The sequence below is a fragment of the Seriola lalandi genome, unplaced genomic scaffold, assembly GCF_002814215.2.
Source record: "Seriola lalandi dorsalis isolate HSWRI2012SDOR001 ecotype SW California unplaced genomic scaffold, Sedor1 jcf7180002054475, whole genome shotgun sequence".
NCBI lineage: Eukaryota > Metazoa > Chordata > Actinopteri > Carangiformes > Carangidae > Seriola > Seriola lalandi.
Window position 1 is genome coordinate 136,951 of NW_019525028.1, and position 13,308 is coordinate 150,258.

The 13,308-nt window shown below is 47.5% G+C and overlaps 1 protein-coding gene across 1 annotated transcript; it reads left to right on the forward strand.

The window, feature by feature from the left end:
- The first annotated feature begins 686 nt into the window (after window positions 1-686).
- On the forward strand, window positions 687-13,302 carry asap1a (ArfGAP with SH3 domain, ankyrin repeat and PH domain 1a). Its single transcript, XM_087175558.1, has 28 exons — window positions 687-1,026; window positions 1,843-1,915; window positions 2,175-2,305; window positions 2,383-2,457; window positions 2,597-2,646; window positions 2,953-3,082; window positions 3,159-3,244; window positions 3,329-3,404; window positions 3,985-4,071; window positions 4,630-4,730; window positions 4,849-4,918; window positions 6,466-6,553; window positions 6,665-6,713; window positions 6,969-7,132; window positions 7,273-7,406; window positions 7,489-7,580; window positions 7,653-7,839; window positions 8,501-8,586; window positions 8,716-8,831; window positions 8,970-9,037; window positions 9,240-9,347; window positions 9,455-9,692; window positions 10,087-10,251; window positions 10,600-10,675; window positions 10,778-10,842; window positions 11,197-11,657; window positions 11,748-11,870; window positions 12,231-13,302. Exons 1-28 carry the CDS (start codon window positions 898-900, stop codon window positions 12,303-12,305), a joined length of 3,303 nt encoding a protein of 1,100 aa, XP_087031684.1. The 5' UTR covers window positions 687-897; the 3' UTR covers window positions 12,306-13,302.
- The last annotated feature ends 6 nt before the right edge of the window (window positions 13,303-13,308 follow it).

Genomic DNA, 13,308 nt, shown 5'->3' on the forward strand with positions numbered 1-13,308 from the left:
TACAGATACTGCAGTAAAAGTACTAATTCACACTGTGAAAGTAATTATACACACTGTTTTAGTATTGATCGGATTGTAGATCAATAATGTTAATGAATCATTCAGTTTTAATATATTGAATATTGATTTTTTTTTTTCTTGGATCTAACTATGTTTATCACTGTTTCATCTTTTTTTTCTCTAATTACCCTGCGGTGTGACGCATGCGCAGTGACCGTCCATTATCCAGTTCATCCTGACGGAGCGTCAAGAGACGGGAATTTACTGGATTTTACACGGTTTATCCTTCAAAATAAAAGACGCAGTTCCGCAAGCTAGACAAAAGAAATGTAAACAGTCAAAATAAAATACTAAATAAGGGTTAAAACAATTAAAAATAAAAGTACTACATGTATAAACCATAAAGCAGTTTTAAAATATAATTCCAGTCTAAAGGAAACAACAAATACAGAGGTAAATGGAACAAACAGAGATATGATTAGAATTCACTGTTTATTGTGATTTGTATTTTTGAGAATTGTTTGGACTATTTTTGGTCAGTTAAAGTTGTATTTTATATTTCATATCAAAGTAAAGTCATCACTGCAGGTTCTTCCTCTCAAACCATTGTATATACAGGCTTTTATTTTGAAAGAACCTCGGGGTCATGTGGTGCTCGGTGTGTAACTTGGCAGGTTGGATGAGGAGAGAAAGGGGGGGGTGAATCATCGGGAGGAGACGGACTGATGAGACACTCAGAAGACATCTGATCTGATCTGAGACCAGCTGCTGTCAAACATCTGCAGACTCACAGCAGCAGGTCCTGGTCCTGGTCCTGGTCCTGGTCCTGGTCCTGGTCCTGGTCCTGGTCCTGGTCCCGCTGTCACTCTCTCTGTTTGTGTGGAGGTCTGCGTGTGAATGATGCCGGATCAGATCTCAGTGTGCGAGTTCCTCTTGGAGACCACCGAGGACTACAACTCCCCCACCACGTCCAGCTTCACCACCCGGCTGCAGAGCTGCAGGAACACCGTGGGGATCCTGGAGGAGGTAGGCTGTCTGTCCGGGGGGGGGGGGGGGGGGGGGGCTGACAGATGAAACAACAGGAAACATGCAATGATCATTAGGTGTCACTTACTGACAGTAAGTCAGACTGACCCTCAGCTGTCCACTCACACGTTATTTTCTCAGTGAAAGTCTGACGTCATCACCTTTTCCGCGCTCCGCCGTGAATTCTGGTCAAAGTGATATTGAGGAAAAAACAAGTGAGCTGAAGCGCGCGCTGCCTGGAGGGTGACATGACCCCCGAACTGCAGCCCACGGACAATGAACACGGTTCAACGATGGTTATGATCAAAATTAAGTACATGTAATATTTCGTAAATTTTAAGGTGTTTTTACCTTTTAAAAATCCCGTCATCTGTCCTGCTCCATGAGTGTTTCATTAATTAGTCCAAACATGGTGAAGCTGTGTGTGAAGTAAATTCAAATCTCATTAATTAAACCCTTCAGTTTAATAACACATCTTCATGTTTCATGTTTCGATTCACACACACACACACACACACACACAGTTTAAACTGACAGACACCCTAAACCAGGTAACGTTAGCATAAACAAGATAACATTAACCTAAATGAACTACCACTAGCCTGAACAAGCTAAAGTTAGCCTAAATGAACTAACATACTAACTAACACTAACACGGTTGTGTTGGAGCGTAGCTACAACACACGTGTCACAGTTCAATGACAGTAACAGTAACAGTGGTGGAGCTAACAGGTTCATAGTGAACATGATCTCCTCATCAACACTCAGTACAGTTGTATCAGAAGCAGAGGACTGTCTCTCTGTGTCTGTCCTCAGGTCCTGGATCAGGACCGCTCCGCTCTGCAGAAGGTCAAGAAGTCCGTTAAATCCATCTACAGCTCAGGACAAGGTAGGGACCAGGTTCTGGACCAGGTTCTGGTTCCGTTAAGACTCTGATCAGAGACCTCTTAGCGAAGTGACTTTAGTTTTAGCTCCAGGTTTTCTGGGCTGCACACCTGGGTCTGTTTAACCTACTTTGTAGTACAGGTCCGGTGATGGTGATGGTGATGATGATGATGATGATGGTGATGATGATGATGGTGTTGATGATAATGATGATGATAGTGATGGTGATGATGATGATGGTGATGATGATGATGTGGGAGCAGAGCATGCTGGGAACCAGGAGAACTTCAGTCAGGCTCTGGAGCGACTGGGAGGAAACAGCTGTGAACTGGGAGCTGCCTTTGTTAAGTTCTCCTGCCTCATTAAAGATCTGGCTGCTCTGCTCAATAACCTGGTGAGTCAGCCAATAATCAATCAATACAGTGGTGATGAGCTGATCAGAAGCTGATAGTAAAGTAACTGTGTGTTTAGCTGCAGAGTCTGAGTCATAACTTGGTCTTCACTCTGGACTCTCTGTTGAAAGGAGATCTGAAGGGCGTTAAAGGGGTGAGTGTCTGTTCTGTGTGATCTGATTCTAGGTTTCATTTAGGGAGTTTATTGTTTCATCAGGCTTTTTCTCTCAGACTTTCTCTTGTTTAAATACTGAACGTCTTGTTCAGTAATGGAGTGTTTCCTTCTGTTTCAGGACCTGAAGAAGCCTTTCGACAAAGCCTGGAGGGACTACGAGACCAAGCTGTGAGTGTGATAGAACCAGGTCCTGGTGTCAAATACAACAGTCTGATTCATCTGCTGCACAAAGCAGTTCACTTCTTCACTATCTTAAGACAGAATGAATTCTGGGTAAATTGAGACTTTTTTCAAAATAAAATAAAAGATCAAACCGCTGAGCTCTTCTTACCCTCAGCAGCACATGTTTGTCTTTAGGAAGAATTCAACAGTTACAGGAAGTTTTACTTTGAAGAGAGAGACAATAAAAATAAAAATCTGATTTAGTCTCTAGAACTCTAAAAACTATTTCCTTCTCTTTGCCTTCTCTGTCAGCACAAAGATCGAGAAGGAGAAGAGAGAACACGCCAAACAACACGGGATGATCCGGACCGAGATCACGGGAGCTGAGGTCGCTGAGGAGATGGAGAAGGAGAGGAGGCTGTTCCAGCTGCAGATGTGTGAGGTACGGCAGCTTCGCTCAGGTGAACTGTACTTTTAAGAGCAGCTTTGATTAATAGCTGTGTGTCTGTGTCCAACAGTATCTGATCAAAGTCAATGAGGTTAAAACCAAGAAGGGAGTGAACCTGCTGCAGAACCTCATAAAGTATTACCACGCTCAGTGCAAGTAAGACCTCACTACGGGCTCTTTACTGTCTGTGTTTTATTGTGAAAAGTCACTGAGCTTCCTGTCTCTTCCTCCTGTCTCTAGCTTTTTTCAGGACGGTTTGAAAACAGCCGACAACCTGAAGCAGTACATTGAGAAACTGGCTGCTGACCTGTCCAACGTAAGAGCCTCACCTGTTCTCTTTGACTCCACCCCCTGGTGGTCCGCGAGTACAGTAGTTGAAATATAATTTTTCTCAAACAGTCTGAGGGACCACAGAGTGTTGATGTGTTTTTAACATTAAATCAACTCCATATAAAGTCAAACCTTGTATGAATCATCTGTTTTAGTTGGACGTCACCGATGTGCTGTGTCTGTTCATGCAGCTTTGACGGTCCACAGTTTGTTTTATGATGTCATGAATGATCAGCTTGACATCAGAGAGGACACTGAGCTAAATGTAAACTCAAACACTGACATGATGCAGGAGGATCCAGACCGGGTCAGTCAACAGGAAATCAAATGAGGCCATCAGGACAGTGTTCAGGTTCGAGTTTTAATAGTGATGTCAGCACATCAACTGAGACTCATGGTGCATTTGATGACCAGACAGCTGAGAGGGCACAACGTGGAGTACACAGCTAGTACCCGGTTTGATTCCCGACTGGTTGGACTTTTTTCCTGTCTCTCTTCACTGTCCTATCCAATAAAACCCCCCACCTCCAGGTGAGATGACCATGTGAACTCTGCTGTCTCCACAGATCAAACAGAGTCAGGATGAAGAGAAGAAACAGCTGACGGCTCTCAGAGACCTCATCAAGAGCTCCTTACAGCTGGACCAGAGGGAGGTACAATACCTGGGAGAGCAGGGGTGGAGTCTAACTGGTGGGCGTGGCCTCACTGAATGGGCAGGGTGTAACAAACAGGGGCGTGGCCTAGTGTCAGTGTAACTGAACACTTTTCCTGAGACAGTGAAGTAGAGATGTTTGTGAGACAGAGGCAGAGCTTCAGTCAGGATGAGACGGAGGCGGAGTTTCAGTCCTGTTGCTGCCAGCCTCTGATTTCATCAAACTTCATCACTTCTTTCAATGTCACTGAAGAAATAAATCATAAATCACCTGGTTCTGTGACATCAGAGGGGGCGGGGCTAACAGATGAGAGGGAGGAGGGGTCATTGGGTCCTGGTTGGGTTTAATGGATTTAATGGTATAATATACAAATTATTGCTCACAGCATCATCAACTCTGATTAAAACAGTGACCTTTGACCTTTTTCTCTCTTTCTCCTGCATTCTGTGACTCAAGTCCAGGAGAGTAAGCCTAAACTTTATTTCATCCTCATCTTCAGAAGCTTCATCAAGCTTATTGTCATGTTAATGTGTGTGTGTGTGTGTGTGTGTGTGTCAGGACTCCCAGAGTAAACACAGTGGCTACAGTATGCACCAGCTGCAGGGAAACAAGGAGTTTGGCAGTGAGAAGAAAGGATACCTGCTGAAGAAGAGTGACGGGTACGAGTGTCATTCACCTGTATAGGTGTTACAGATATTACAGATGTTACAGGTGTGCAGATGTTACAGGTGTCACAAGTGTTACAGATGTTACAGGTGTTGTGTTTCCCCCCATCAGGCTGAGGAAGGTGTGGCAGCGGAGGAAATGTTCAGTGAAAAGCGGCGTCCTGACGATCTCTCATGCAACAGTAAGAACTACACCTCTCATCATGCACAGCAGCAGTCAGCCTCAGTAAAAGTCATGGTCTCAGGGTCTCATGGTCTCAGAATCTCAGGGTCTCAGAATCTCATGGTCTCATAGTCTCAGTCTCATGTTGACAGAGTCTTAGGGTCTCACTCTCATGGTCTCAGGGTCTCCACCTCAGGATCTCAGTGTGAGGGTCTAATGGTCACAGTCTCAGAGTCTCAAGGTCTCAGTCTCAGAGTCTCATGGTCTCAGAGTCTCATGGTCTCAGAGTCTCAGGGTCGCACTCTCATTGTCTCAGGGTCTCAGTCTCAGGGTCTCATGGTCACAGATTGTCATGGTCTCAGAGTCTCAGGTTCTCAGAGTCTCAGGGTCGCACTCTCATTGTCTCAGGGTCTCAGTCTCAGAGTCTCATGGTCCCAGAGTCATAGGGTCTCATGGTCACAGATTGTCATGGTCTCAGAGTCTCAGGTTCTCAGAGTCTCAGTTTCACTGTCTCAAGGTCTCAGAGTCACAGTCCGGGGTCTCATGGTCTCAGTCTCATGGTGTCGGTCTCATGGTCTCAGAGTCTCAAAGAGTCTCAGATTCTCAGGGGGTTATGGTCTCAGTCTCAGAGTCTCAGTCTCATGGTCTCTGAGCTGAACACAGTAAACGTTCTGTCAGCTGAGTGGGAACTCTGGTTTTAATGGAGTCTGATTTCAGCTTTTAGTTTCTTGATGCTGAGTCACATCATTAAATAATCATCAGCTTTTCTGGTGTCAGATAACAGCAACTCACCTCAGTGTTGATCTGAACAGCTGCTAACTCTTCTTCAGTGGTATTATCATGATCATAGCTGGGAGCAGAAACTCTCTGTGGTGCGTTTAGGGACACTTTGACTCTTGTTTAGTTCAGGTGTGGTTTGACAGTGGTCATCACAAATGGGGTAAAACTTCAGTGTTGAAGCAGCCCCACAAAAACACTGAAGCAGGTATCAACAAGGATTGGTTAAAGTACAATAACTAAAGAGACTAAAGTATAAAATAAAACAAAATATAAATAATATAAAAAAACAGACCCAGAGCTACATTGTGCTGCATATAAACTGCTACAGCAGGCTAACAGGAGCTGCTACAACAAGCTAACAGGTGCTGCCACAACAGGCTAATAGGTGCTGCTACAACAAGCTATCAGGAGCTGCTAGCACATGCTAACAGGAGCTGCTACAACAGGCTAACTAACATGAGCTGCTACAACAAGTTAACAGGTTCTGCTACAACAGGCTAACAGGAGCTGCTACAACAGGCTAACAGGAGCTGCTACAACAAGTTAACAGGTTCTGCTACAACAGGCTAACTAACATGAGCTGCTACAACAGGCTAACAGGAGCTGCTACAACAAGTTAACAGGTTCTGCTACAACAGGCTAACAGGAGCTGCTACAACAGGCTAACAGGAGCTGCTACAACAAGTTAACAGGTTCTGCTGCAACAGGCTAACAGGAGCTGCTACAACAAGCTAACAGGTACTGCTTGAGGCAGCTAACAGGAGTCTCTCTCTGTCTCTCTCTCAGTCCAACAGACAGCCTGTCAGACTGAACCTGCTCACCTGTCAGGTGAAACCCAGCGCAGAGGACAAGAAATGCTTCGACCTGATCTCCCGTGAGTCTGTTAGTCTGAACCTGATACAGATGTTTGTTGAGACACTTCAGTGGAGAAGTCTGTGTCCTGTTTACTTCCTGTTGTTCTTTTTCTTCTGGTGTTCTGCTGTAGATAATCGGACGTACCATTTCCAGGCTGAAGACGAGCAGGAGTTTATCAGGTGAGACTCTCGTCAAATCATTTTCAGTTTTTGAGTTTTTATTTCCTCAGTCAGTCGGTGGATGTTTGATGTGTGTGTTCAGTTCAGGGCTCATCACATCAGATTATAATCTGGATCATTCACTTCATGGACCTGCTTAATTTCTTCATTGATATCTATTGATTGATCCTGTAGATGTTGTTGTGATGCTCTGTGTGTGTGTGTGTGTGTGTGTGTGTGTGTGTGTGTGTTTGTGTGTTTGTGTGATGGTTACAGCTGGGTGTCTGTGCTGACCAACAGTAAGGAGGAAGCCCTGAATGTGGCGTTGCAGGGCGGAGGTCAGAGTTCAGGTGTGGAGGAGGAGGAGCTCACCAAGACCATCATTGACGAGGTGCTGCGGTCGCCAGGCAACGAAACCTGCTGTGACTGTGGAGCTGCAGGTACTGGTTTCACATGTTAGCAGTATAGTGAGGACGAGTGTCCCCTCCATGCAGAGTGATGTCACTGTGATGTCATCACACTGATGTATGGAGCCCTGAGATGGACCGACTGGACTATGGTGGACTCTGTGTGTGTTCAGATCCTCGGTGGCTCTCCACTAACCTGGGTGTTCTGACCTGCATCGAGTGCTCAGGGATCCACAGGGAGATGGGAGTCCACGTGTCCCGGATCCAGAGTCTGGAACTGGACAAACTGGGAACCTCAGAGCTGCTGGTAACGTTTGTGACGTCCGTTCTGTTTCCTGTCGACCTCTCACTCCTCTGACTTCACGCTGTCTCTCCTTCCTTCCTGTCAGCTCGCTAGGACTGTTGGGAACTGTAGTTTTAATGAGATCTTGGAGGCTGGTCTACCCTCTCCGTCTCTGAAGCCGACGGCCTGCAGCGACATGTGAGTGTGTGTCTCTGAGTGCACTGCAGACGTCAATGAGCTGATTTAATGTTAACACACTGCTATCTGCAGGGCGGCGAGGAAGGAGTTCATCAACGCCAAGTACATCGACCACAGGTTTGCCAGACCGTCTGTCTCCATGGCGACCAGCAGGCTGGACAAGTTGTATGACGCTGTGCAATCCCGAGACCTTCTGTCAATCATCCAGCTGTACGCTGAGGGGGTGGAGCTTCTACAGCCCCTCCCTGAACCAGGCAAGGTCAGTTGGACTTTACACCTGTCAATCATGGGAGGAGGGTTTCAGGGGGTTTGAAAGGTCTACCTGAGGTAGGTCTAGGTATCCTTTAGATTCTCACAATCCTTGAAGAGGTTGCAAGATCCCGGTCTTTGCTGGTGTACCTGTGGGACATCACTCAGCAGCAATCCTTAGGGGACACAAGGGACACCTTCACCCTGAGGAGTGAGGTCTGAGAGATACAGTAAGTCAGGATCAGGCCTACGGGAGGTCCAGAGATCTCCCAAGTCCTGGAGGAAGTTTGGTTACAGGGGAAAACTTGGGGACTACTTGAGGAGTTTCTGATGCTCATTAGGAAGTCTCAGTTTATGCTGGGTTTGAGGAGACTGCCGGGATCCTTGATCCTGTGCTGCTGGACCGAAGCTCCTACACGACATGCTTCAGGAGGTTCCAGAAATGTTTGATGTTTGAATTTAATCTGGTCCTGGGGTTAAAGACTTCAAGGACCTTCCCAGATTCTGACAGAAGGTTTTAGTCCAGGAGGGAAAGTTTCTTCTAGTGGGTCTGGTTCTTCAGGTCCAGTAGGAGGTTTCTGTGGTACCGGAGTTTCTTTGGATCCTGCAGCTGTGGGGGGTCTGAGCTGTGTTCAGTGACTGGTTTGAACTTTGTTGATGTTTCTGTTCAGGAAGCAGGAGAGACTGCGTTACATTACTGTGTTCGGACAGCTGATCCCTCCTCCCTCCACCTGGTCGACTTCCTGGTCCAGAACAGGTACAGACACTGTGACCTGTTTATTTCTGCTGCAAAGTTACATGGAGCCAGACTCTAGTGGCCATTAGAGGAACTGCAGCTTTTATTTTTCCATACTGGAGGTTGATGTGTACCTGTGTGTACCTGTAGTGTTCACCTGGATGGACAGACAGACGGGGGGAACACAGCTCTGCACTGCTGCTGTCTCTACAACAAACCTCAGTGTGTGAAGCTGTTGCTAAGAGGAAAACCAGATCTCCACATCAGTAAGACCAGTGCACTGAGCCAGACCTGAACCCTGAGTCCAGTCCAGTACAGGGACAGGTCCAGTCCAGGTTTACACTTCATTCTGCATCATAGTGTTGTTACCAGCTGTCTTTGTTTGTTTGTTTGTGTCTCCTCAGCCAATGAGAGTGGAGAGACAGCACTGGACATCGCCCGCAAACTGAAGAACTCCCAATGTGAAGAGCCGGTAAGAACCAGGACTGGAGCCAGAACCAGATCCAGATCTAATCATTACTTTAAAAAAAGTCTCAGTTACTCAGAGGAGTTGGTGGAGCCTCCCAGTGACCAGGTCTGTAATAATAAACCCAGATTGAAAACCTGATCACTGACCCAGATGACCCTGATCAGAGACCAGCTGACCCTGTCCTAACCCCTCCCTCTGTCTCCAGCTGGTGGAGGCCATGTCTGGCAGGTTCAACCCTCATGTTCATGTGGACTACGACTGGAACCTCAGACTGGAAGAGCTGGACGAGAGTGACGAAGACCTGGACGACAAGGTACCAACCCCAGACCCCCAGGCCACAGAGACAGGGATCAGCTGGTTTATGTTTGACTGTGTTAATGTCCTTCTCTCCCCCCCCTCCCCCCTCCTCCTCCTCTGCAGCCCAGTCCGATTAAGAAGGAGCGTTTTCTCCGTCCTCAGAGTTTCTGTCCGTCCTCCAGCACCTCCTCTCAAGAGAAACTCTCTCTGCCGACCTCCTTCATTCCTGCCCACAGGAACAAGCAGCGTCTCTCCTACGGAGCGTTTGCCAACCCCGTCTACAGCACCTCCTCTGAAACTCCTCCTTCCCCTGGACCTGACACCTCAGGACCTTCACCGGCTGCCAGGAGTCAGGGGAAAGGTACGAGGACTGTGATGCAGACCAGTGGTTCTTAAACCAGGAGGAGGTTACAGGAGTCCTTTTCATGAGTACAGAGGGATCTGACGATTTGGGGGGGGGGGGGTCTTTAGGGAGTTCCAGAAGTTTTTGAAGGTGGTGCAGGTGCTGAAGGGGCTCTGAGGGGGTTCTGTAACATGAGGTCTTGAGGAGGTCCAGAAGTCAGAGAGAAGATCTGCAGTGTCTCTGTAACAGGGATTTATCTTTAGAGAGTTGTAGGCATTATTCAGGGTGGTCCGGGAGGTCTGATGTCTGAGGTCCAGGAGGTCTCAGGTCTCAGGTTCCTTAAGTTTCAGGGTTGAAATCATGTGATGAATCTTTAGTGTTAAATCAAATCACTGATTAGTTCTTCCATCAGGCCCACCCACATCCCTCCCCCTCACCTCCCAGATCAGTGGAGGAGGCAGGGCTTCAGGAGGAGGAAGCTCCACCCTGAAGAAGAGACCCCCTCCCCCTCCACCCGGGCACAAGCGCACCCTGTCCGACCCCCCCAGCCCCGTCCTGCAGGGACCCGCAGGTAAAGGTAAGATGGTAATGTGACAACACATTTGAACCTTGACGCCTGGTGGAAATCTTCTGAGGTCTATCTCAACACAAAGTCCAGACCAAAGAAAGGTCAGGTGATCACACTCCAACACGCCTGTACCTGAGTGAGCTGACAGTGAGAGTAGTGACATATAGAGTTTATATCTGAAAAACAGTTGTAGGATGAAAACTGCTCAAAATCTCCACCATTGCTGCTCGTTGCGGCCCAATGCATTCTGGGAAACTTTGAACCCCAAAGCCAGCGGAGTGAGAATGCCTCAAAGGTTTGATCTGGACTTGATTTGGACTTGGAGCAGGACTGAGAGCGCCTCTGGTTTTCACACAGGATGTGAGATGACCCCCCCACCTGGAAACAGGATGTCACCTGCCAACAAGTTTGAGGGGATCCAGCAGCAGCAGAGGTACTTCAGCTCACTGGTCATGTTCAGATACACTGTGACAGCTCAGTTCAAACAAATGGTTAGAAGTGAACATGACCTCTGACCTCTCCTGATCTTCTCCAGTACGACCTCCAGTCACACCAAGTCCACACTGGGACCCAGAGTTCTGCCCAAACTACCTCAGAAAGGTGAGACCACTTCCATCTGTTTACTACAGACCTGCTGTATCATAACCTCGTCTGTGACTTCCAAAAGAGATTTATACACATTGTTACATTTTATCACGTTTTATTATATGTTATTACACGTTATTACACAAATTACATGTTATTACATAATATTACACATTAGTAAAAATTATTAAACATTTTTACATCCTTTTGGCATAAGAATAAAAAGTGCACAGATCCTCACCTACAGTGATAATCAGTTATTACACACCAGGATCCTCCAAGATCTGGATCAGGATCCGGATCCTGGAGGATCCTTAAACCAGTTCCTGTCCAGGTGTATCAGACTGGTTTTGTCTCTTTGTGTCTCAGTGTCTCTCAGAAAGATTGATACCATCCACCTTCCGTCTCTGGACAAATCCAGCCAGCCTCCAGACCCCATCCACAAACCCACCTCCTCCCCCTCTCCCCTCCATGATCTCCAGAAGTCCCCTCCATTTATTGATGCCTCCCCTAAACCCCCCCTCACCCCAATGGACTCCACCCAGAAAGCCCTATTAGCTGAGAAGCCCCAGCTGTCCAACCTCCCTCCCAAACCTCACCTGTCTGACCTCCCCCCGAAACCCCTTCTGAAAGACCGCCCCCCCAAACCGCTGCTCAGTGACAGGCCTTGCCCCACCCCTGTTGCTATGGAGACACAGGGATCCAAGGCAGCGGCAGTAGCAGAAAGCCATTCGAGGGAGGGGTCACCTGGACCAGCAGGTGAAGACGACAAGGAGTCAACACCTGAAGCGGCGGAGACGCCTGTCCCCCTGCCGAGGAAGATCACCTCTGTGGGTCGTCATGGTGACATCACAACAGCCTCACTGGTGTCAGTTCAAAGACAGAGACCTTCATCCCTCTGTGTGTTACCTGTGTTTCAGGTGAGGAGCAAGATCAGGAGGGTGAAGACCATCTACGACTGTCGGGCCGACAACGACGACGAGCTCACCTTCACCGAGGGGGAGGTCCTCATCGTCACGGGAGAGGAGGACCAGGAGTGGTGGGTAGGTACCAACCTGAACACCAGGAGGCACTAATGTCACCTGCTCCAATCACAGCACGTTGTTTACCTGAACCGACTGAGATCCAGCTGATGAACCAGACTTGAACCGGTTTAGTCTGGTACCTGTGAGGACCTGAACCAGTTCAGATCAGGTTCTTTAAACCAGGTTCTTTAAGTTTCTGTGACGTCTGAGTGAAGAAGCTGCGACATGACAACAACACGTTCATCCAGAGTCCTCATGAATACAACCTGGTCTCAGTGTCTGAGCCTCACATCAACGTTTCTGTCAATTTACACTTTTAAATTAACTCATTAACTGATTAATTATTAAATGTATTGTTTATCGATTATTGTCTCTCAGATCGGACACGTTGAGGGACACCCCGAGAGGAAAGGCGTCTTCCCCATGTCTTTTGTTCACATCCTCTCTGATTGACGGCTGCGAGGCGAGTGTGAGGCCATCGCCCACCGGCACAAGCAACCTGCCGCTGACCAACAGGAACAAAATAATGACGTCACCCTCAGTCCTCGCTGTAAATAGACTTTATTATTCTGTCTAACAGTGTTACCATAGCAACCCAGCAACCCAGCATGCCGACCCAGGTGGGCCGTAGCAACGAGGTCTACAGAGAAGGAAAAGACACATGGGTAAGGGGTCAGAGGTCAGGTTCAGTGTCAGAAGTCAGAGGTCAGGGTCAGGTCTGAACTGGTCTGAGGGGTCATTACAACAAAGCACAACAACAGACACATCAGCTGATGTTCACTTCCTCCTGGATCGACATCGTAGTCCTGCACGGGTCCGTGTGGCGCCACTCCCTCAGAGCTCAGTTACAGTCTCACCAGCCTCAGTCCTCAGATCAGTTCGGGTCTAGACCTGTGGCCTAGACTCTGTGATGTGTTCAGGGTTATTTGAGAGTGTGGTTTATCACAGACACGTGAAGTCTTTTCAAAATAAAGCAGCAGGAAGGAAAAAACTCCATTAACCAGAAACAAACACAGGAGGGGAAAAGTGGATATACACAGGGATGACCACGGAGATAATCATAGTCTGATGAAAGGCGGGAAACTGCAATGACAAGGGACGTGAGCACTTCAAAATAAAACAGGAATATGCATAACATAAGACAGGAGGTCCTTTTATCTACTCTCCTATTCTTACCTGTACATGTTCACCTGTCCTCTGCTACCTGGCTCAATGCAGGACTGTGACGTAGCACACCTGTCCTCATCAGACATCTACAGGTGAACTAAGGTGTGATGATGTGTAGGTTCATATGGTGGGGACTGAGTCAGTGGTTCTCACCTGATCTGACTTCAGTGCAGGTCTCAGATCACTTTCCTGAGTCAGGTGTTTTCAGGTGTGACTTTTCCTTCTCTTCACATCCTCCAATCAGATCTCTCCAGAGCCAATGATACACTCCAACTGTATTTATTGTATC